At 45.3% G+C, this 25,317-nt stretch overlaps 1 protein-coding gene across 11 annotated transcripts in view; it reads left to right on the top strand.

Annotated features, from left to right (window-relative positions):
* WDR27 (WD repeat domain 27) overlaps positions 1-25,317 on the top strand; it is a 169,097-nt gene that overhangs the window by 10,283 nt on the left and 133,497 nt on the right. For all 11 annotated transcript variants that reach the window (XR_008316483.1, XM_053297383.1, XM_053297418.1 and 8 more), the window contains exons 7-14: positions 1,226-1,296; positions 2,043-2,154; positions 12,158-12,290; positions 12,867-12,970; positions 13,380-13,447; positions 14,474-14,607; positions 15,139-15,206; positions 22,550-22,628. Coding sequence is in view for 10 of the 11 variants with exons in the window: in XM_053297383.1 (XP_053153358.1) it covers positions 1,226-1,296; positions 2,043-2,154; positions 12,158-12,290; positions 12,867-12,970; positions 13,380-13,447; positions 14,474-14,607; positions 15,139-15,206; positions 22,550-22,628 (769 nt within the window). In the remaining variant the exon portion in view is untranslated. The remainder of the gene's footprint in view (positions 1-1,225; positions 1,297-2,042; positions 2,155-12,157; positions 12,291-12,866; positions 12,971-13,379; positions 13,448-14,473; positions 14,608-15,138; positions 15,207-22,549; positions 22,629-25,317) is intronic.

Raw genomic sequence — 25,317 nt, 5'->3', positions numbered from 1 at the left:
TAACCTCAGGTTTGAGCGATAGAACCTCCTTTCGAGGTCCCAGAAAGAAACCTTCAAGGAAACGGGACGGAACGGGTGCCCTCATACTAGGGAATTGGAATGTTCCCCTTCTCGTAATCAGGTTAGTAAACCTGTATGTCATTTATGCAATGCTCCTGCATAGGAATAGGGAGGGAAGACGCGACCAAGAGGTTCACGCAGATGAGACAGTAAATCTCTTCTGGAAAAGTTTGTATGGTTATGTGCAAAAAGTCAAGAGTAGCTCTTTTAAACAGCAATGGGACAAATTGTGGAAATGGACGTCGGACGTAAACCCCCCCCCCCCATTACCTGATGTGCCTTGAAATCCCCCACCCCCGAGTTACAGTACTACCTGCATATACTTCATAACCTTGTGGGTTTCCAAATCCTTGTGTGTAAATCTTTGTAGATATATCATGTACAAACAACCACTTTGTATATAATTATGCTTTGGCAACGTACTGTATGCTTTGGTAGTTTGTTGGTTCAATTAAAAAATCTTGTCCTATTAAATCTTGTCCTATCTTGGAGAAGCCAGGGAGGGAACTTGAAACCTTCTGCTCTTCCCAGAGTGGCTCCATCCCCTGAGGGGAATATCTTACAGTGCTTATGCATCAAGTCTCCCATTCATATGCAACCAGGGCAGACCCTGCTTAGCTAAGGGGATAACTCATGCTTGCTACCACAAGACCAGTTCTCCTCTCCTCTCCTCTCCTCTCCTCCTTAGAGGGAGAGGGTGGGGGTGGGTTGGGTTGTGTATAATATGTAGTTAGCCCTGCAGCTCTCTATTTCATTTTCACCTTTTTGACATTCAGTAGGCTCCAATGAAAACAGCATCATCATTGCTCAGCTACATTATTTCAGTTTGTGCTCACAGTTATTCTGACACATTGATTGTATTTACTGTACTGACTTTGTTACTGAAAGGTTGTTGCTGTAATTGTGAATGGCTGGCTTTAGAACTAGTTTTACTCATTGATTTAAGAACCATGCATGCCAGCCTTGCGCAACTGAGGTCTCTGGGGCAACACCAATGCATTTTATAATTAGCCTTTAAAACTTTTATACAACACTTTGAATGAAAAAATACATGCTTATTGCTGTACCTTAAATACATGCTTATTGCTGTTTCAAACAACTGAACTGATGCCATGCATTTCAATATGCTTTGTTAACAATAATACAATGTAATTATGTTGTATAGCATTTCCTCTTTTAAGTCTCTACATTGATGAAGAAAATAAACAGATTATCACTGGATGTGCAGATGGCCAGGTAGGCAATGAAATACATATTAATCTCGGTCAAATATCTAAATAACAGTTCTGTATTGTGAAATTTTGTAATATGGATGTTATAAAATTAGATAGCAAAATCATGCCTTTTGATTTACTAGAGAGCACACTAGAAAACTACAGTAAAAATATAATATGGAATATAAGGAGTTGCTTTATACAGAGCCATATAGTAAACATGTAGTAAGCTCTGACTGGCAATAGCCTTCTACAGTTTCAGTAGTCATCTGAGAAACTTTCATGCTAGAGATGCAGAGACTTGAACTTGTAACCAAATCAGTGCAAATCCGGTACTTTACCACTGATTAATGACCTTAGAATTGGGCTTGTGCTTTGTAATGATTTAACTGATACATTTCTGTTAAATAATTGCACATTTCTTATATCTGAATATAGACTGAGAGTTTACAATATTTCATTTTAAATTATAGAAGGGTACAGAAAATTCACGCTTTACTTCATTTATGCTTTCTTAGCAAGTCAAAATAGTCAATTGTGCATCTGTTAGTCATATTTCAGTAGTTGAACCCAAATCACTCTTTATCTGAGAAAATTACACCAATTGATGGGCAAGTTGGAGAAATCTACACTTGAGATAAACGTATTGTTCTGATATGATTTGGTATCTGGACACAAGCTTATGTCAAGTGATAACATCATAAACATATTATTACTTAAACAGATAGGTGGACAAGTTGTTTATAGTAGACTTTTTTTCTTTTTCAGCTGTGGATCTTCAGCTTGATTAGTGGCCATCAATATCGTTGTGTAGTACATATCAATGTAAAAAAAGAAAGAGAGAAGTTTTACAACAAAATAAGGAAATCTGAACAATTGGGTAATGTGATGCTTCAAGAAAGCATTTAAAAATATTAACTGATGATATGGTTAAAATGTGGTTTTCACATAACACATTCCTCAGGGACATATTTTTGGGAGGCAAGGAGCATTAACAAAGGCAGGGAGAATAAGTGATCTGCCCCACCCACCCACCGTGTGACTGCTCTGCTACTCAGCAAGACACTGGCTGAGCTTGGAGCAGCCTTGTGCAGGATGCAGCTCCACTATGGCACTGGATGGCTGTTCAACACGTTAGCCACATGTTTGAGAGCATGCCTTAATCTTTCTTAATCTATGTATATCAATCTTAATCCATGTATATCAAACATGTCCTGAGGTAGATACAGTGATCTGGTTCGTGATCCGTTGAATCCATTAGAATGGGTTCTGCGCCTGCGCGGAAGCCTCTCAGTGTCGAGTTTTACAGCTCCTCTTCGGCGCCTGCGCCCCACCCCACATGGCTATTTAAGGCGGGAGGAAGTGCAGGCACCTCAGTTCCTTTGCGACCGCCGTAGGAATCGGTTCACTCGGTTTCTACGGCTCCTCGTTTTGGTTCCTCAAATCTTTAAAAAGTTCTACTATCTTGCTTCTCTGGACTTCTGACCTTGGATTTCTTGTTAAACCTTCTGCCTTGCGATTCTACTTTGCCGCCTGATCGGACTGTTTTGCTGGTGAATGACCCTGGATTGCTTACCGTTTCTGCCTACTCTAAATGTATTGGTTTGGAAACTTTGATTGGACTGCTACCTGGCTTTGACTTCGGACTGACTAACGACCACGTATTTGTGAGTAACGGACTAACTTGTAGATATGGATACCCCAAAGGGGAAAAAGACTTTTAAACGTTGTGAGCAATGCAAGGCAAAACTGCCCTCACAAGATGCACATAGTTTGTGTTTGCTCTGTCTGGGTGAGGCGCATATTATGTCCTCCTGTAATATCTGCCAATCGTTCTCAAAACAAACCCAGAGAAATTGATAACTCCATTTGAGGGCCGCGATATACGAAAATGTTTTGGCAGTGCCTTCGTCCGCGTCAAAGAAATCTCCTCAGGCTCATGGCTCGGGGGCCCTGGCTTCAACCCAATCTAAAACCCCGTTGCCCGCCGTAAAAACCCATAAATCCTCAAAAAGGTCTGGTGAGAAAATGGCGACTACTGAAGAACCCGCCGCAAAAACGCAGAAGCTGTCGACATCAGGCTCGACCCCGTCGCTGAAGTCTGTTCAGGAGGTGGTTTTTGTGTCGATATTGAAGCCCTCGACATCGGCAGCTCCATCGGCATCGACGACGACTCAACACTCTGGGCCCTCGGCATCGACGGCAGCGCATCCAGCTGGACTATCGACGCAGAAGCCACACTCGATGCCTAGAGACACCTCAACATCGGGTGCTCCAGACATTGCGTCAACATCGATCTTGGCACCGATGAAAGCATTGACGTCGACAATTGAAGAAGTGTTTTCTCCTCCAGATCCTGCTCTACCGGTACCGAGTCTCCGAGATTTACAACCAGCGCCGATGCCGATACGGTCCCCCTCGACATCGGGGGAGGGAGTCCAGCCTTCGGCATTGAACACACCAACAAATATTACTACTGTTATACCTCAATTCCAGGCTCCCCTGACGTTTGCAGTAGAGGAAGCCGACCTCTCAAATAATGGGGGCACGGCTTTGGACCCGGGAACAACACAGTCTCTTCTGACAATGTTGGATTCTGCAGCTAACACTCCATCTACATTTCCAGGTTTTCCTTGCTCGGACGAAGACACTCCACAGTCCAACCCACAGTTACTATCTGCTACACAACTGTCCACTGCTGCCCCATGGCACACCTACGGGTTCAGTGGGGTCTCCTCTTCTAATGAGATGGTGTTACCTGGCACATCTTCACCTGGAATGGCCTATGACTACGATGAGGATCGAGTTTGGCGATGAGCCATGCCTGCAACTACTGTCCCTCGAGCTACTGCTGCCCTACCAATCCATCCACTCCCTAAAGGGGGTACCCCTCTTCTGCCGAAACTGGTGTTTTCCAACGCTTCCATGCAGACTCTGCTATCTACATCTACACGGTTAACACAAACCACACAACAAGTTGCTGCAGTAGTGGTCCAAACGGAGGACCCACCTTTACCCCCTCCTCCAATGATAACATCACCAGGCGGGGTTCCCTCACACCACTCTCCCTCTGAGATTGAGTCAGATGACAGTCACCATGGCTCTTCTGATTTTGAGTCTGACACAGAAACTGTGGAAGCTGACCCCTCGCCCGATGTGGCTACACCTGCCCACGTCTCACCAACGGAGGAATTAAAGAGCCCCTGGTGGCGCAGTGGTAAAACTGCCGCCCTGTAACCAGAAGGTTACAAGTTCGATCCTGACCAGGGGCTCAAGGTTGACTCAGCCTTCCATCCTTCCGAGGTCGGTAAAATGAGTACCCAGAATGTTGGGGGCAATATGCTAAATCATTGTAATCCGCTTAGAGAGCTCCGGCTATAAAGCGGTATATAAATGTAAGTGCTATTGCTATTGCTAAAGGCGTACCACTCTCATGTTAAACAGATGGCTGCCACCTTGGGATTAGATCTATCCTCACAAGTAAAAACCACTGTTGACCCGGTCTACAACTTCATGGCCCAGTCCCAATCAGCACAACCAGTAGCTCTACCTCTGCTACCCATCATTTCAAATGCCGCTCAATGCGCCTGGCAGGTTCCACACATGTCCACACTAGATTCTAAGAGGCTGGAGGGTCTTTACAGGTTACAAGAACAGGATAATACCTACCTATTCAAACACCCTGTTCCAAACTCATTGGTCATTGACTGTGCGACCACGTCTAGGTCCGGTCGTCGACACACCACCCCTGTGGATAAAGAGGGCAGAAAATTAGACGTCATGGGGAGAAAGTTATACTCCACCTCTTGTCTTTCAGTCAAAGTGGCTAATTACTCGGCCTGCATGGCTAAATACAGCTACTGCATTTGGGAGAATCTAGAGAAAGACATTGATAAGTTGTCTCCTGAAGAACTCAAGGTATGGTTCCGGAAAACGTTACAGAAAGCTGGGGACCTCACGTGTCAACAATTGAGCACTGCAAAGCACCTAGCAGAGTCGGAGTCTAGGTCTGTCACCACTGCGATTATCCTCCGTTGTCATGCCTGGTTGCGGTCCGCATCCCTGCATCAGGACATGAAAGATAAGATAGATGGCAAGGGCTTTTTCTCTGAAGAGACAGATTCAGCAATGGAGAAAATGAAGAAATCAAAATTCACGGCCAAGACATTCACGTCTTCGGCATCAACTTCGTACCCTAACAAACAAAAATCCTACTATTGCCCCTGTGCGTCCCACAGGCCACAGGAACGCCGTGACTTCCGTAAGAATTACCAGCCTTTTAATAAACGCCCAGGACAACAAAAGGGTAGATATACCCCTACGCAACGCGGGAAACAGGTGGATGGCAACAAACAACGACCCTGAGATACAGAACAGTCCATTGCACCAACCAACTCTATTGCTCCATCAACTTTATTCTCCCTCCCAGAACATCAAGGAGGTCGACCACCTGGCCTACACCATCAACCAGCCGGTTCTGCAAGCCAACAACAACATCAGATTGGCAAGTTATGTGCAAGCATGGCGCCACATAACATCAGACCATTGGGTCTTAAAGATTGTCACATTAGGGTACGCAATAGAGTTCAAGATGCGCCCACTGTTCAGGGGCCTTCGCTTTACGAGATCAACTCCAGCTTTATTGCAAGAAGTGAAGGAGCTCCTTTGCAAGAATGCAATAGTCCCAGTGCCATGGGCATCTCGACGGGAGGGGTTTTACTCCCATCACTTCCAAATCCCGAAAAGAGATGGCGGGATTCGACCGATCATGGACCTCAGGCACCTCAACAAGTTCGTACAAGTGAAAAGGGATTGGATAACGACGTTGCAGGACATCCTACCGCTGCTACATCAAGAGCAGTGGCTCGTGACGTTAGACTTAAAGGATGCCTACTTTCATATAGGGATTCGACCATCCCACCAAAAGTACCTGAGGTTCACGGTAAGAATGTCAATATATCAATATCAAGTCCTCCCGTTCGGTCTCTGCACTGCCCTGTGTGTATTTACCAAGTGTATGGCGGTGGTAGTGGCTCATTTAAGGACAAAAGGCCTGAAACTCTTCCCCTATCTGGACGCCTGTCTACTGACATCCAGAGACAAAAAAGAGTTATGTCTGCAGATTCAATACATGTTGGGCCTCATCCGAGATCTAGGAATACAAATCAACTGGAAGAAGTCCAGTGTCCACCATATCTTACATTGGCACAATACTGGATGTAGATGTGGGGAGAGCGTTCTTGCCAGAAGAACGCTACCAGACCATAGCTCTAATGGTTTAAGAGTTTCAACACAATCCCTTGCAAACAGCGCATCAAATACAATGTTTGCTAGGCCTAATGGCCTCCTGCAAGTCGACTGTACACTACACCCGATTGAAAATGCGGAAGCTTCAGCTGTGGTTTCTGTCCTCCTTTTGCCTAAACAGAGACAGCCCAGCAATGCAACTACATCTGCCTCTACCAATCCTAAGATCCCTCTCTTGGTGGATGAGGCGGCTCAGCTTGCTCAGAGGAATACCGTTTCAGACACAGGCCCTGTCTGTGTGGGTCACGACAGATGCTTCACTGCAGGGTTGGGGTGGTCATTGCAATACCACAGTAGCACAAGGTCTCTAGACCCGACCCCAATGCCAGTTCCACATAAACTTCCTGGAGCTACTGGTGGTTTTCCAAGCCATGAAAGCCTTCCTCCCAATGCTAAGAGGAAGTGTAGTATAATTACACTTGGACAACACGACCGCCATCGCCTACCAGAACAGACAGGGTGGAATGGTCTCCAGGTCGCTGTGTGCCCTGAGCATTCAAATCTTGGCATTGTTGTATCAAGAACAGCATCACCTCAATAGCCATCCACATCAAAGGCACGGACAACATACTGGCAGATAGCCTCAGTCGTTCATTCTCCACGGAAACCCAACATGAGTGGGAACTGAACGACCTATACCTCCACAAGATATTTCTACTCTGGGGTCACCCGGAAGTTGACTTATTTGCTACAGCGCAGAACACAAAATGCAGGCTGCTCTGCTCGGGAGCGGGCCACGAACCCCAGTCTTTGGGAGATGCTTTCCAGATAGACTGGTCGGGGCAGTGGGCTTACAAGTTTCCCCCTTTGCCTCTTGTGAGCAGAGTTGTAGCATGTCTACTGGCAGGCCATGTGAAGTGCATCCTGATCACGCCTTGGTGGCCCCGCCAAGCATGTTTTCCACATCTATTCAAACTAGCTTCGAGTTATCACAGACTTCCGAACCGTCCAGACCTCCTGATTCAGGAAAACGGACACCTTCTACATCCGGAAGTGCTCACCCTGCAACTAACAGTGTGGAAGATCGATTGCTGAAGCGAATCATGCTAAATTAGCACAAGCCATCTACGAGAAAAAACTATGCCAGCAAATGGAAAAGATTTGCTATCTACGCTTCTCACCATGCTTTCCGCCCTAAGGAGGCTTCTGTCCGTGATATCCTACTTTATTTGACCTCTCTGAAATCAGCGAAACTATCGAACGTGTCAATCAAGGTCCACTTGGCTGTGCTTTCATCTCGCCATCCAGGCTGGGATGGGAAAACAGTGTTCTCCCACCCTTCATGCAAGAGCTTCCTGAGAGGCCTCACTAATCTGTTAGGAGTGTGCACGGTTCAGTCCGGCAACATTCCATAGAACGCCGGACCGGTCCGGCGGTCCGGCACAGGGGGGGCCTGTCGCTTTAAGCGGGGGGGTGGTAGTACTTACCCCCCCCCGCCGCTCTTCCCCCTCCGGCGCTGTTCCGATCAAGGAATCTTCTTGGAGCGGCAGCGTTCCTCTCTGCCGCCCCTGCCTGCCCCCGTCGTTGTCTTAAAATGCCTCCAATGCTGCCCCCATTGTTCCTAAAGCCCACAGACGAGCGCTAGCGGCGCGCATGCACCCTGCGCGCCGCGTGCTTGTCTCTGACGCTGCCGCGTGCCCGCCGTTCGCTCCGAACATAGGACAGGCATTGTCCAGGCAGAGACTATCACACTGGATTGTCGAAGCCATCCATCTGGCGTATTCTTTACAGAAAGTTCAGCCACCAAAGACCATCAGGGCGCGTTCCACAAGAGCTTATGGTGCCTCGGCTGCTCACCTGTCTGGCATATCGTTTCAAGACATTTGTAAGGCCGCTACATGGTCTTCTGAACAACCTTTTGTGAAGCACTACGCTGTAGACTTACGGTCTGCTGCGGAGGCGAATTTTGGGAGAGGTGTCCTCAAAAAGGTGTTGCAATAACTCTACTGCTCCCTCCTCCTTATGGAGCTAATTAAATACCCATTCTAATGGATTCAACGGATGACGAACCAGATAAACAGGTTGCCCACCTATAACTGATGATCTGGTTGTGATCCGTCGATATCCATTAGACCCTCCTGAACCTCCCCTCCACAGTAGTACTTACCTCGCTATAGTAGAACTTACCTGCTGACTTGACTGCTTCGGCGGTCTCCAAGGAACTGAGGTGCCTGCACTTCCTCCCGCCTTAAATAGCCATGTGGTCACATGAGGCGGGGTGCTGGTGCTGAAGAGGAGCTGTAAAACTCGACACCGAGAGGCTCCCGCGCAGGCACAGAACCCATTCTAATGGATATCAACGGATCACTACCAGATCATAAGTTACAGATGAGCAACCTGTTTTTCTTCATGTAAGATTTGTCACAGACATTAATGACAGTTGTATTGGACTCTGTCACTGTAAATCAGTAGCACAACTACAATTCATATTTTAAGATTCATACAAGCATTTAGCAGGAAAAAGTCGTGTGTGTGTGTGTGTTTGCAATTATTTATAATGAGGTCTGGATACTGCTTCTGAAGATGTGAGAGCAAAACGTATTTGCATATCAGCTGCAAAGAAGTCATGTTTGACTAACAGCATAATCCGATCCCTGTTGCATCAGTGGGATAGGACTGCACATAATTCAACTTGTACCAGTTGCTCAGTGCATCATTAACCAGAAGTTGTGTTTTGCCAGTACAAGTTTCTTATCCTGGGGAGCTATCCTAGCCCAGCTGTCTAATGCAAGTCAGGAATTCAGTGAAGAAACATGGTCAAGCAGGGTGAGAGGAATGGTCAGATTGTTAGGAGGTCCAGAAGTGAGAATCCAGGCAACCCCCTCCACTCCTAAGGAGGCATGTAGTCCAGGCCTGCCTGCCCACAAGGGGGTCCAGGAAGAAGGCAGGGTCCATCCCTGTGGTTAGAAGCCTCGGAGGGAAACCAACAACAGAAGGAGCCCAAAAGCTGCTCCCTATCCTAGAGAGGCCCAAACTGGGTATCCCAGAATGAGTTTCCCCAATGAAGACTAGTTTTCCTGAGACCCAGGACAAGGCAGCCATGGCTCACCTTTCCCCATGTCACATCACTGCGCTCCTGACCTCTGCACGGATTCTTAGGTCAGCCACGTCTCTTGGATAATCCTAATTCCCAAAGCCAACATCCTGCATCCTTCTCAAGCGATCAGATCCTCAGGTTATGTCTAACCATCCCCAAACCCATTGTTATGCATCTTTCATCGTATAAAAATAGCTAGCAGAAAAGCCTCCAATTTGCACAACCTCTGTGATCTATCTTGGAGCTTAACTTGTTACCCTCTGCTTCTCCACTCTCCCCACCAAGGATCCAGGCTCCGCTACCTTTACGTTAGGAACAGGGAGTTTAGGGGACTTCCCTACTTCCTCTGCTGCTGGGACCTCTTCTCTCCCTGATCCCCCCTTTTCCTGGCAAATCTGTGTGAGAGTGTGGTTACTGTCAGGCTAGGTTAGGAGGTTCCTCTGAAAGTTCCAGTTGTATCTGCCTTTGTGCCACCAGTTGAGGAAGTTTGGTCAACTCCTCCCTTGGTTAAAAAGCAGCCCCAGAGGACACAGGGCTATTGATCCTGCAGAATCAAGGCCACTGCCTAGCCTTACTCATAAGGAGCATTCCACTGTATGGCAATGGTCTTGAGTCAGCGTCCATTACCTACATAAAGAATGCCCACTCATAAATAAGCTCTCCTGTGAGGGATAGCAATAGCCTAGGGCAGAAGCTTCCAGCCAGTTCCACCAGCAAGGGATATCTGCCTCTTGCTCCTCCCACTAAGAGGGACCTCACTCACACACTCTCCTTCTGTTATCTTTTCTTTGTAGGATTCCGGCAACCCTCCAAATAACTTATCCTCATTCCTCCAAGCTCCCCAGACAATGCAGGAGATCATTTCTATCTCTGATTCAAATTCCTGATTCCCAGCAGCCTCCCACGATTTGCATAGACTGGCCCCACTGACTTCCAACTCCCCTGGAAACCTGGGTCCAGTCCTTGTAATATCCTTTCACTAGAAAGGTGGCTGTCACCTCCCCAATTAAGCAGAGGAGCCATTTCCTTCCTTTTTCCTGGTTTTTACTCCCCTTCATGAACAGCAGACCAAACCAGCCATCACAGGAAACCACCATCTCACTTATCCATTTCCATTTCAGTCAGGCATTTATAGTTATTGAGCCCGGGCACGCTTCCACCAGAGTGTCTGAGTCATGTGGGGATTCCCTCGTTATCCTTCTAGTCAAGCCTCTTATTTTGTATTCAATAAAGCAAATTTTTTAAAATTTGGATTTAAGCTTGTGGTTGTGACATTCTGAGGAAGTTTTGGCTGTGACTTTGGAAGCCTGTGGTTGTGACTGTCTTTATAACTGCACTTAAAGGTCTTGCAAGTGGGGAGAGAGTTCCCCATGTAACAAGCTTAGTTGGGATCTTGTCCACCTTTATAGGATTAGGCCTGTACCTTGTGCTGGTGCAGCTCTACAAACAGAAAAATGGGTGTGCCTTGCTGTGATGTAATCAACAGCATTGCCACACACAAATCATGGGAATCTGCCTAAATTAAATCTTAGTAATTTGATTAATTGTGTTTAGCCTTCAACTAAATGTCTTAGGGCAGCTTCACACAATCTGCTACAAGTAAGTAAGGTGGGAAAATTTTGGAAATAAGCAATGCACACTCCTGGCTGTCGTGTAATGTTAAACCCCCAAGTCTGCTCCTAAGTCCATACCCAACATTCTCTTGAGATGCTCTTCCCGACTTCATATCTTGGTTATGGAAGTCAGGAGGATGTTGAGTGGCAGACTCAGAACTGGACTTGGGTGGGTTTGCACGACACACCCACCAGGAGTGCACACTGCTGGTTGCTGACTAGGGATGTGTGAGCCACCCGTTTGGCCAGTTCAGTTCAAATCCAGACCAGATTTGAACCCAGAGGTGCACCTATGCAGTTTTGGAGCCTGGACCTAAAGGTCTTTGGGACCCCGCCCCCTGCAAGTTAAGCATCATTTTTTAACCTGTAAGTTCTTGAGGGCATACCACCCGGGACAGATTAAAGAGGGTTTGCGGCGGGGGGGGGGGGCAGGGAGTGTGGAGGACCTGAACTTCAGCCCCAAAGTCCAAGGGTAAGAGCACCTGTGTTTGAACCACCCAGGTCTGGTCTCAGGTTTGGCCGAACTGTGTCCAATCTAGTTTGGTCACTGAACTGAGAGAAACTGGGTCCAGTCCAGTTTGGCCATCGTACCAGGCTGAATTGGTTCATGGGCCAGTTCAGGCAGGTATACAAAGTAAAGGGGAATCTTCACTGGATTCCCCTTTACAAGGATACCCCTGAACTGGCCTGTGAACTGCTTTTTAGCACTGGGGGCAGTCTGGTTCAAACTCAGACAGGCACCCCCCTTTGGGTTAGGCATGCCTAACTAGGCTGGTTCTATTCGAACCACGGTTCGAATCGAGCTGGCTCACACATCCCTATTGCTGGCATCTCTGTCTCCCTTACTTGGGGTAGATAGTGTGAAACCACCTTTAGTCAATCTGTTTCTGATATGGTAACCAAGAGTCATTAACTATTTTCCCCAGATGAGCTTCAGAATACTTCTAAAGTGTATACTCCAAATGACATAAGAGAAGAAGAAACAGTTGAAACTACCTTTCCAGTCCTTAGAATTGAACACTGTGACAAGTCTGCATATTTAAGTAACAAAGGACACGGGTAAATACAGTAAATGTTTATTGACTGCTTGACACATTGTGTTATATAAATTAAAATCTCATAGATGTATCTCATGTATGCAATAATATCTAGTTGGTGATCACTTTTTAATGTTGAACTGTCCTGAAAACATCGTGAGGAGGGCTTCCATGTTATTTTAATCATATGGAGCATCAAACTTCTTAATACGTAGTAAGCATATTGCAAATCAAATTGAGCAGCTATGAAAACATAACTCCTAGCTTTATGTCACAATTTAATTTATCTAGGCTGGTTAGTGTACAATATACAGCCACTACTTCTTCCTCTCCCATCTCTGTTGACACTGTACCTTTCTCTTTAAATGTATAGTAATTTAAAATGAGATTTGTTTATTTGATGGAGGGTACTGCTGAGCTGAAATGTAAGGAAAAGCACCTACTTATTTATGTACAACTTTTAGTTTGCATGGTAAGAGGTTCCCTGTATCAAGGCTATGGAATTTAAAAGTACAGCTCTTTGTATCTGTAATAAAAAGAATTCTTGATTTTTTTATTTTTTATTTTAATCTTCCTTTCTGTCTTTGTTTTAACTTAGTTTTTCTGCAGTGAATGCCCAATGCTTGTGGATAGGAAGCTCTACTAGTTTATTCATAATTAACATGGCAAATTTTGAGTTGGAAGCTGTTTTACATTATAGAGGTATGATTATATAGTGGTTGTTTTTAATAGTCAGATATGATTTCTAACTCCAGGACAGTACTTATACGGAAAGCCATGTTTCTGTTAAAAAAATATTTTACTTCATATGTGACTTTCTTCTTGTTTCTACTGACTGATTAGAATTGTACAGGTATGCAGACTCTTAACAAGTATGATGTCTTCTAATTTTGCCTATGATTATTGTACTGGGAGTGTATGTATCTTTTCCCACCCACATATTTTAAAACTGACAATAGCACTGCTGAAATCAGCAGAGTTAGATTGATGTAAACCGCATATAAGGAAAAAGTTAGACCTAGTATGTAATCTAATATGATGTTTTTCTGACTTGGAGAAAGAAAAAAATACATTTTATTGTGTTGGGTTTTTTGTTTTTGTATGTTTAAAGATTACAGTGCCCTCAGCATTCAGTTTGCTGGATCATGTGCTTTAATGAAGAAGGCTGTTAGTGGTAGGGTAAGTACAGTACTTAAATGCCTTTGAAATATTTGAAAATAGTCAGTACTTGTAAGTGTATAACATAATTTATGCTCTTGAAGACAAAAGCTTTGGAAAAATAATCCACATATGCAGTACCCCATGCTAGCAACACTTGTACATAAGGTCCCCACCCTTCATTTTTTTCATAGTGGTAATGATGTTACCTTCACAGAGGTAATGGGAAAGCCACTGAAATAAAGCAGGGGGAAATGTTATTTTGATTTATACTGAGCAAGACGAATGATTCCAGTAATCCAATATTATCAACTCAGTTTATAGTTATCTTGGGATAAGGCAGATTTTTTCCTTAATTCTGATATCCAAGGACATTTATTTCAAGATAAATAGGACTGAATGCCTCATTTACACAAAACATATGTTCTGTCTACCTCTTTAATTATTATTATTTTTCTGATGTTGCCTTGCCCATTAACTAGGGCAGTAGATGGGAAGAAGTGAGAAGTATTCTTAGTGACTCTCTGTGAGTTAAAGTGAGGTGGTGGGTGGTGGTTTGAATTTTGAAGGTCAAACAAAGTCACTAGCTGACATCCAGGCTAACCAACAGAAGCACTTGTTTGTTTTTGTTGAGCAAGGAAATTGCCCTCTGCAGCTGCTTATGCCTCCTGAAACTATCTCCCTGAGGGTACTCGTGCTCTCAGGGACATAATTTTGGGAGGCACAAGCAGCAGCAGAGGGAAGGGGAGATAGCAGAAAATTGCCCGTTCCCCCTCATACAACAACAAAAAACCTGGCATGTTTACAGAAGGTGAGATAGGATGTTGATTGCTATTCCTATGACTTGCATATCCTGACTGAGGAGATGTAATGCAGTGAAAACCAGCACCATGCAGATCAACACAGAACTATTTTTATTTCTAAGCCAGCATGATGGTGATATGATAGCAGGTGGCATTCACAACACTGAAATGTTGTGGATACTGTATATTTTCATGCACTATTTTGGTTTGAAGGGAGGAATATTTCATGAACATGTTTCTGCAGGTTTTCTGCTTGCTAACTTCAATGTTTGAGAATAGAATTGCCTTACTGGAGATTAATGTGGCTGCACTACTGAGATCTCAGCAGAGTGAGCTTCTTGTAACTGGAAGAGAGAAGGGCCTTTCAGCTATTGCCAAGTAAGGATTCATTTTACTTAAGCTGTAGTTTCAATTTATTTTGTGTTTGAATTTCTACCTGTTTTGCCTCAGAGCTTCAGTAACATGTTAAAATATAAACAGTTTGATCTAAAACAGCTAAAGCGTGACAGATGACAGATACAAAACTGTACCCCAGACTCACCACCAAATTGTCTCAAGCAAGGATGAATTAGGGGGGCACAGAACATTAAAAGGAACCCTTGATATCCTGCCTTCCATTTCCATTTAAGCAGAATCCTCAAATCTGTAACAAGGTTGTTGTATGGGTGGCGCCATCTTGGATACACTAATGGATTTTTTGGTTTAAGTAATCACTTTAAGAAGTACCCTTCCTTCCTGCTGCTTCTATGCTGCTGCCATTATGGAAACAGTGTTGCTGGGGAGCGGAAGAGAGATTGGTTTCACTACTCTCAGGCTGAGGCTTGCAATACCAGTATAAGCTGATAACTGGGCTTGTAGTAAAGTTTCATACAAATGTATATAACTATGTCTACTGATTTGTTGGTTTAGTTACTCCCTTCTACCAACCTCTCCCTTGTGCCTGAAGAAAGAAACAACCAAATTTGTAAAGAAAAAAGGTAAGCTTGGTAAACATAAATCAGTTGGGGATATCTATCTATCTATCTATCTATCTATCTATCTATCTATCTATCTATCTATCTATCTATCTATCTCGTGCTATTTGCATGGGGCAGTATCCAGACTAAGCTGGTCATGACTAAGTCCCATTGAAATAAATAGGATGTAATTTGTAACTGACCAAACGTTGGTTCTTCAACGTGGTCTCTGTGCTCTTACACGAAGGGGCTTTGCGCCTGCGCAGAGACCTTGTTGGAGTTTCTCCAGCCTAAATGGGTGGTAGCCCCTCCCCTCCGGTGATGTGCGCATGTCCCTGTGATCCCCTGCTCAGTCTTCTTCGTCTGTTGACAGACTAGCTTTGTTCTCAGTTTCTCTGAGCTCTTGCAAAATCGGAAGTACTATTTTAGCCTTATTCTGTCCTTAAGTTTTTTCCTCCTATCCCTAATTAAGTTTGCTCTCTCTTTCCATTTGCCTTTTTCTTTCTATTGTGACCCCTCCCCCTTTCCCCCTTAGGCAGGGTGTGTGTTCTTATTTTAGGCTTTCCCCCCTTTGCTTATGACCAGTAAGGTCACTTTTAAGATCTGGATCGTGATCCGTTGCATTCATAAGGAATGGCTTCTGCGCCTGCGCAGGGACCTCACAGATTGATTAGCTAGCTCCTTGCGCTGGCCCCAACTGTCAGCACGTGCCTGTGTTGCCATTAACTTAGGCAGTTGGGGCGCGCTTTACTGTAAGGTCACTTTTAAGTTCTGTGTCCATTGTAGGGCACAACTTCCCTGGACACAGTCGTTGCCTTTATTGCCTCGGTGAGGCCCATAATGTGCAGGCCTGCTCCTTTTGTGCTAATTTTTCAAGCAAGCACACAAAAACCGGGCTTAGTGCCTTCATGCTTGGCTGTGGAAGCAGGCTCAAAAATCTTTACCAGCCAGAATGCAAGCTGGCTTAGAAGAGTGATTATTTATTTATTTATTTATTTATTTAACATTTCTAGCCTGCCCTATACCCAAAAGTCTCAGAGTGGGTTACAATAAAACCAAAATAAAACATAATTAAAATACAACATCATAAAATCAAAAATACAGTAAAAAATACAGTGCCTGAGAGGGGAAGAACCACTACATCTCTGGTCAATGGCCAGGGTAAAGAGGTGAGTCTTCACCATTCTCCTGAATGTGCACAATGTTGGAACTTGGCACACCTCAGAGGGGAGGGCATTCCACAACCTAGGGGCCACCACAGAGAAAGCCCTTTCATGTGCCCATACCCCTTTGACTGCTGGCAGTGGTGGCACGACCAAGAGGGCCTCTCCTACAGATCTTAACTGACAGGCAGGTCTATATCGGAGAAGGCCTATATTCCTTCAAGTATTTTGGGGCCAGGTTGTTCAGGGCTTTATAAGTCAATGTTAAAAATATTAATTGGGCTTGGTGGCAAATTGGCAACCAGTGCAGTTCCTTTAAGACCAGCGTGATGTGCATCTGACCAGAAGTGCCCATCAGCAGTCTTGCTGCTGCATTCTGCACTAGTTGCAGCATCCGAACTGTCTTCAGGGGCAGCCCCACTTAAAGAGCATTACAGTAGTCCAGTCTGGGGATTACCAGAGCATGGATCACTGTGGCCAGGCTATCTCTGTCCAGAAAGGGCCGTGGCTGGCGGATAAGCCTGAGTTGAAAATAGGCACTCCTGGCCACCACTGCCACCTGGGCCTCTAGTGACAGTGATGAATCCAGGAGTACCCCCAAGCTATGCACCTGTTCCTTCTGCGGTACTACTACCCCCTCAAGAATAGGATATCTCCCCACTTCATGGACTTGAGAGCCCCTGACACACAGCACCTCCGACTTATCTGGATACAGCTTCAATTTATTGGTGCACATCCAGCCCATACCGCCTCCAGGCAACAGTCAAGCACCTCAACAGCCTCTCCTGATTGAGATGGAATAGAGAGATAGAGCTGGGCATCATCAGCATACTGGTGGCCCCTTCTTCAAACCTCCTGATGACCTCTCCCAGCGGCTTCATATAGATGTTAAAAAGCATAGGGGATAAGATCAACCCCTGAGGAACCCCACAGGACAACTCCCAGGGAGTTGAACAAAATTCCCCCATTGCAACTCTTTGATATCAACCCTGGAGATAGAGGAGTGAAACCACCACAATGCAGTGCCCCCAACTCTTGAAGCCTTTTCAAAAGGATACCATGGTCAACAATATCAAAAGCTGCCAACAGACTGAGGAGAACCAGCAGGGTAAAACAGCCTATGTCCCTCTTCTGGTAAAGGTCATCAGCCAGGATGACCAAAGAAGTTTCAGTGCCGTGACCAGGCCTGAAGCTGGACTGGAATGGATCCAAATAAACAGCTGCCTCCAAGCATTCCTGAAGTTGAGTGTGTCTGCCACCAGCAACCAGTCATCTAATTATGGAAAGAGCTGGATTCCCTGTTGTTGCAAGAACGCTATGACTGGGGCCATACATTTTGTAAAGATTTGTGGGACGGAGGCAAGGCCGAAGGGTAGAGATTTGAATTGGTAAGTGTTGCTTCCGATTGTGAAGTGGAGGAATCTCCAATGTTGCGGCCGGATAGTGAGATGGTAATCAGAAAGTCTCTGGTAATCAGAAAGTCAGAAAGAATAACCCTTTCAAAAGGTTGTTCCAAAGGGCCTTCATTGGGATCCAAGGGATCTTACTGTTCGTATTGGAGATCCTCTGCCTCAGAGGGGTAATTTTGCTTGTCCCCAAATGACTCGTCTATCAAATCATACTGCCCTGCCTTTTCCAATTTGAGAGGTGACTTATCATCGAATTCGAGCAGGCCTTCAACTTCAGGTTTGAGCTACCCCTCCTCTTGGTCCGGGATGTAGTGTTATCAGACCTCCTCTGCAAAACAATACAGACCAAACAGATGGAACTGCAATCAACCAACCTGCCCAACTCCCCAATCTCACCAAAGGGACCAGCCCTTTCGAACCAGCCACTACCAACTTTAAAACAAACAACCCACGTTCCCCCAGTGTCTGCAGCCTTCTAAGTCTAGACCTTCCTCCACTTTCCCAAAGAAGCAGTGATTCTTTTCCCACACCCAGATGGGGAACCTGCTTATCACCTTTTCTCCCGGCATGGGAAAACATTACATCAGATTTGTGGGTCCTCACAATTATAAGATTGGCTATGCAGTGGGATTTTCTACTATGTCCCCCTACAACCTGCCTGTTGCTACCAGGGCCACCCCCACCCTCTTGTTGGCGGTGACCTCGCTATTCAACAAACAGGCTATAGAACTGGTCTACAACCCCACTTCCGAGGGGTTCCACTCTCAGTACTTCACTGTTCCCAAACCAGATGAAGGCCTCCATCCCACCCTCGACCTACGCCTTCCCAATTGCGCCATCGCCTACAAACGGTTCTGAATGATCACCATCCCAGCCATTCTCACTCTTTTACAAAGGAACGTGTGGTTTGTCTCCCTAGATCTCAAGACACATATTACCATCTCACCATCCAGCCGCAACATTGGAGATTCCTTCACTTCACAATCGGAAGCAACACTTACCAATTCAAATCTCTATCCTTCGGCCTTGCCTCCGTCCCACAAATCTTTACAAAATGTATGGCCCCAGTCATAGCGTTCTTGCAACAACAGAGAATCCAGCTCTTTCCATAATTAGATGACTGGTTGCTGGTGGCAGACACACCTCAGATGGCGCTAGAGTCACTAGTCACCATGATACACTTGTTGAACAAGTTGGGTCTCCAAATCAGTTATGAAAGATCCAAGCTGCAGCCAACAAGATGCATAGAATTTCTGGGCTTCCTGTTCCACTCTCTACACACAAATATTTACCTACCAGATTGCAGAATCCAGGCCATTTCTTCCCTGGCCTCCCGTGTTGCTCACAATCGACATCACTGCACCCGAACCATCCAACAACTCCTGGGCTACATGGCCTCTATGATCCATGTGCTCCCTCATGCCCGTCTCCATTCCTGAATCTTACAACACTGGTTCCTTTGCTGTTTCCATCCACACTTGGATCCCCAGTCGCATTGGCTTCACCTGCCACCAATAGTCAGGCATTTGGTGTTCTTGTGGACTCATCTGCAGAACCTAACAGTAGATGCACCTTTCCATTCTCGGACACTGTGTCACACCCTTACCACAGATGCCTCAGAGACTGGCTGGGCGGGGGTGGGGGGGTGGGCTCACTTAAATGATCTTCACCTCCAGGGTATCTGGTCCACGAACAACCTACCATATAAATTTCCTCTAACAACTGGCTGTCTCAAAGGCCTTAAAAGGGTTTCTGCCACTTCTAGCCAATTCGGTCATCACAATTCAGACAAACACCACAGCCATGGCCTACCTCAACCGCCAAGTGGGAACCTCTTCTACAGCACTTCTGTACCTGGCCATCGAAATCTGGTAGTGGTGCATCCTACACTCTGTCACTCCCATAGTGGTGCATATTCAAGGAACTGCCAACCCACAGATGGACGCCCTCAGCAGGGCAGGCAAGGACTCCCACAAGTGGCAGCTAGACCGTCAAGTAGTTCGCTCACTCTTCAACCATTGGTTTACCCCAGACATAGATCTCTTTGCCTCCCAGTTCAGTGTGGACAATTCAGTGGACGGTACTGCTCTAGAGCAGGAAGAGGCCACCGCTCCCTAGGGGACACCTTTGCCACCGCTCCCTAGGGAACACCTTTTCCACCGCTCCCTAGGGGACACCTTTGCCATTCCCTGGAATGGTCTACAGGCCTAACTGTTCCCTCTGATACCTCTACTCCCATGAGTTCACTTGAAGACCCACCAGGAGGGAATGACTTGCATCTTGATTGACCCTTGGTAGCCAGGCGTCCCTGGTTCCCTGGTCTCCTACATCTCTCAGGAGGTGTACATATCCGCCTACTAACTCCTCCTCACATTCTTACTCAGCATTCCGGCTGCCTTCAGTACCCGGACATCCACAGATCACATCCCATGGCATGGCTGTTTCATCTTCACTCCCTCCACCAGGCCCTTTTTGCAGCCAGAAAACCTACAATAAAATTGTGCTTAACTAAGTGGACACGCTTCATAACACTTCCTTCACACCAGGGTTGTATCCCCCCTTGATGTCTTACTTACAGACATTTGTTCTTACCTCCTTTCCTTGAAGGAACAAGGGCTAAAATTGTTCTCCTTAAGGACCCACCTTGCAGCATTTGTGGCCCACTCACCACCGAGTTCTCCAACCTGGTTTTGGGATCCTACAATTAAGCGTTTCCTTAAGGGACTATCTCACCTTTATCCAGATGCATCTATTATGGCTCCTTCCTGGGATCTCTCCCTGGTCCGTCTTGCCTTATGGGCCCTCCTTTCATGTCATTGACTTCAGCACCTGTAGACATCCTTTTGTCTAAAGCGGCCTTCCTTGTCATCATCACCTCGGCCCAACATGGCAGTGAGCGTAGGGCCCTCAGGGTAGATGCCCCATACCTCATATTTCATAGCGATAAAGTGGTGCTAAGACTTGATGTATCCTTATCAAAAGTAGTCTCCTTTCACTGCTCTCAACTACTTAACTTGCCAGTGTTTTTCCTAATTCCACGGATTCCTCCCAGGGGTGTCTCCATTTGTTGGATGTCCAGAGAGCCTTAGTCTTCTATGTTCATCATACTTCTTTTGGGCAGACTTCATAGTCTCTGTTTATTACCAGTTCAGGCCCCAATAAGGGCAAAAAGGCCCCAGCTCAAACCATATCAAGATGGCTGGTTAGGTCTATTCAACTCTGTTACCAGATCGCCAAGAAAGATGCACCTACCTCCTTAAAGCTCACTCAGCTAGAGCAGTAGCGACATCCACAGATTTCAATAGGGCAATTCCACTGGATGTTATCTGCCAAGGAGATACTTGGGCTTCTCAACATTCTTTTATGCATTACTATGCTTTGGATGTACGCTCACTTAAGGATGCGGCATTCGGCATAGCCATCCTGCAATTGCTCTTCGCCCAAATACCCTCCTCCAGGTAAGAATAGCACAGGGTGCAGCTTGTCATGCGTCCATTCGAGTAAAGCACAGAGACCACGCTGAAGAACGTCTGGTTGCTAACCTCTAACTTGGGTTCTTCTAATGGTCATTTGTGCTCTTACATGCCCACACATCCTCCCCTCTTAAGATTTCTTCCAGTTCGACATCCTCAGAGACTGAGCAGGGGATCACAGGGACTTGTGCACATCATCAGAGGGGAGGGGCTACCACCCATAAAGGCTGGAGAAAAATTGAGCTTGGAGAAACTCTGACGAGGTCTCTGCGCAGGCGCAAAGCCCATTCATGTAAGAGCACAGATGACCACTAGAAGAACCCAAGTTACAAGTAAGCAATCTGACGTTAGTTAGATATAACTTGTTTCATTTATTTCAGTGGTGGTCCTTCTCCAGAATATCTTTGGTATTTCTATTTCACACATTGACCCTTCACTGCTTTTGTAGCTTGCATTGCATCTATAATTTTTATGGTCTTTGAATGAACCTTTTCTTCCTGTCAGGGCTAAAGAACTAACTAACTAACTAACTAACTTTATTTATTTATTTATTTCTGGACAGTTAATAGGACTGGGTTACTTTTTTCCCTTTTAGAAATAATGCTAAATATGTGTGCATACAAAGAGGAACAAATTCTTTATTTAGGCTACTTGTCCCAAATGCTGTCTGTTCTTTCCTATGTCATAACAGTTATTTGGGGCTCTGTTGATATGCATACTTCTTCACATAGGTCAAAGGTGAATTATTTTATCGCTTCGTTGCTATCTAGCTTATCAACCTCTGTTAACAGCATAATAACACGTATTATTACCCGTCTAAGCCTTTACTGAGAAAACAGATGTCTAGTCTTATTCTGAGAAGATTTATGCTTTCTTGATGCAAATTTTATATCACAATTCTAAGCATGTATACTTACAAGTAAGTTCAGTTCCCTTCAGGACCTCTTTTTTCCATATTAATCTTCCTGTTCACTCAGATCAATATCATTGCCTACCCTGGCTGTCTTTGGTGGGACCATGAGACAGGACCTTTTCATTTGTGGACATAGCCTGCCTAACATCTTCACTCCTTGTGTTTTGGCAAGCAGTGAAGACCTAACTTGTTTAGCAGACATGTGGGCAGGGGATCATTGACATTGTATTTCGATTTTGCTGGCAGTCTTTGTGTTTATGTATGTATGTATGTATAAATATAGATAACTGTTTATTTTAGAAGCCCTCTGACACAAGGTATCAAAAATATATTTGTGCTTGTAGAATACATTTACTGTTACTCAGTTGTAGTAGTCATTTTAACTAATGACTTTACTTCAATACAGGTAAAATGAGTGTAATAAAAGATCAGCCACTGGTTTTCCATAGCAAAATAAAGTCATCAGGTTACACATCATCACCACAGTGAGTACAAATTCTGGTAATAAAGTTTAGAGTAGCTGACATCCCCACTAACTGTCCGTCTACATGCTAGGAAGAAGCATCCTGGCAGTGGACCACATCTGTAGCATGATCTGTTAGACATTCTTAAGCTCGGGTTCTGTGCCTGCACAGGACCTCATGGGTGGAATATCCAAGCTCCTTGTGGTGCTCGGGTACTGCCCTTCACGCTCAGTGCAACCGTTTATTTCAGCGGTTCCTACTGTTCCTTTCTAACCGCCAAAGTGTTCACCTTGTCAGATAGGGCTCCTCCGTTGGATTGGTTTCTGTAGATGGAGAGAGAGAGAGAGAGGGAGGGAGGAAGTGTTTTTTAAATCTTGGACTGGCTGTTGACTATTCTTGTTTCTACACAAACTGATTTTGTTGAAAGATTTGGAGTTTCCCCTGGTTTGAAATGGCTTGCTTTTTGATTTCCCAATTCTCAATGGACATTAATTAGAAAAACATTTAAGAAGTGCAAAGATTGTGGGGGGAAATTGCCCGCAACTGATTGGCATGACTCCTGCTTGTTCTGCTTAGGCGAGGATTATAATACAAGGACCTGCCAGATTTGCACGTCTTTCTCTCGCCAAACGTTAAAGAACCAGGCACTGTGACTCAGGGTGGCTTTATAGAAGCAAGCATTTCGCCCCCTGCCACCAATGCCGCGCTCTCTACAACTGCCATTGTCAATATTGACCTCCAACCAACCCCTTGGTATCTACAATGGCTTTAAGCCAAGCATTGGGCAAGCATGTATTCAAGCACCCAGGGAGGTTTCAAAAGATTCTGCCTCCAGGAGTTAGCACAGGAAACATAAAAACAAAAGATCCTCGGATGAGGATTGGCATTCGGACTCGCTGTCAAAGTGTAAATCCCTCAAGTTGACAGATTCCTTGACATCGAAGACAACGCTTCGAAGGAGCAAGCCTTGGACCCAGTACTGATGTCAACTGAAACTGTATTGAGATGCCTGTCTCTGTTACTGAATCCATCAACGTCAATGGCGTCACAAGCTCTATCACAAGGTCATCTTTCCCCTTCAATGTCAGTTATTGATGCGGAAGAAGAAGGAATCCTAACACAGGAGGACCTTGGGCTTTATCAAGCTGCTTCCCCTTCCTTGCTATTTAGATTCTTCAAAAAGCACAACCTTGGCTTTAACTTTTAGAGGATTTCTTAGCCAAGGTCTAGATGTGGAGAATAATGTTGAGGGGGATGTAGTTCCCATCCTGGAAACTCCTTTGATGTCTTAATTGAAGCCTTATTCTCAAAGAGGCACACAACCTTTGGATCATACCTCTGCGTTAAGAAATATGCACAGGGCTTATGTACAGTGCTCACATGGCTGTGGCTGTTGTGGTTGCTGAGGTTCCACTGTATCACTGGAGTGTTCTCACCACTGTACCTGCCACAGGAAACTCAAAATTCAAGAATATTGTTGCCCCATGTCTCCAGTTCTACCATATGACTATGAAGATTACCATTTGTGGAAGTTGCAGAAGTCTGTTTCCTTGGATAGAATGAGAGATAACAGAAGTGACCATCATCAGTCAAGTCAAGAAGGGATTCCATCTGCACTCCAGGGGCAAAAAGGGGATACTCTATTTAAAATCCCAACTGCTGTTGCAGGTCCTTCTTCTTTAAAGTCTATGCCTACTTCAGCTGCTGTTTTCCAAGAACCACCTACTCCTGCTAAGGATATGTGAGTGGTCTCCGAAGAGACCAGCTGTATACAGGGTACAGGTGTTTCTGGTACCTCTATTCTGCCTGTACAAGAGGAGGACAGATTTTCCTCTGCAGAGTTTTATACGTCTTCCTCTGATTCTGATGTGGAGTCTGCAGCAAGGGAACACCTTTCTGACCCATCTCTGGATGAAAACATTCCATCTAGACCTTCCATCTTCCCTACTGAGGAGTTGATGGAATATCATGTGTAGGTATCTGCGATGGCTGAGGTTTGGGGTCTGGAGTTAAAAAAGCAAACTTCAGAAATTAAAGACCTGGTCTATGACTTTATGGTGTCTTCTCAATCAGCACAAACTGTCGCTTTACCTATGCTACTGATCATTACAAAGCCTGCACGGTCTGCATAGGATATACTCAATGCTGCAACTCCAACGTCTAAAATAGTGGGGATGTTGGTCAGTGGGTTGTATGCTAAGTGGTGCAAGCACAATGGTGATGTTTCTCACACCCTCCTCACTAGGACAGCTTGCTTAGTCCCCTGAAAAGCTACTCTGGAGGTTTCAGGGAATGGTGCTGGAGTCTTCAGTGGGAGGGGAGAATTTACGGAAAAGAATCCAAGCACTTTCTGCTGTTGCTCCCTGGTTACTTAGGATACAGCTCAATGATTTGATGTAGATTTTCTTTTCATTTAATTCAGAAAGAGTATCTTTATTGCTTTATAGCAGGTTCATAGGAACTTAGGAAGCTGCCTTATAGCGAGTCAGACCATTGGACATCTAGCTCAGTATTGTCTACACAGACTGACAGCGGCTTCTCCAAGGCTTCAGGCAGGAGTCTCTCTTAGCTCTGTCTTGGAGGTGCTAGGGAGGGAACTTAGAACCTTCTGCATGCAAGCATGCAGGTGCTCTTCCCCAGTAGCCCCATCCCTTAAGGGGAATATCTTACAGTGCTCACATGTAGTCTCCCATCCAGGGTATGGAAAATA

The sequence above is a fragment of the Hemicordylus capensis genome, chromosome 1 (genome assembly GCF_027244095.1).
Source record: "Hemicordylus capensis ecotype Gifberg chromosome 1, rHemCap1.1.pri, whole genome shotgun sequence".
Lineage (NCBI taxonomy): Eukaryota > Metazoa > Chordata > Lepidosauria > Squamata > Cordylidae > Hemicordylus > Hemicordylus capensis.
This window is presented reverse-complemented; position numbering and strand designations above follow the sequence as displayed.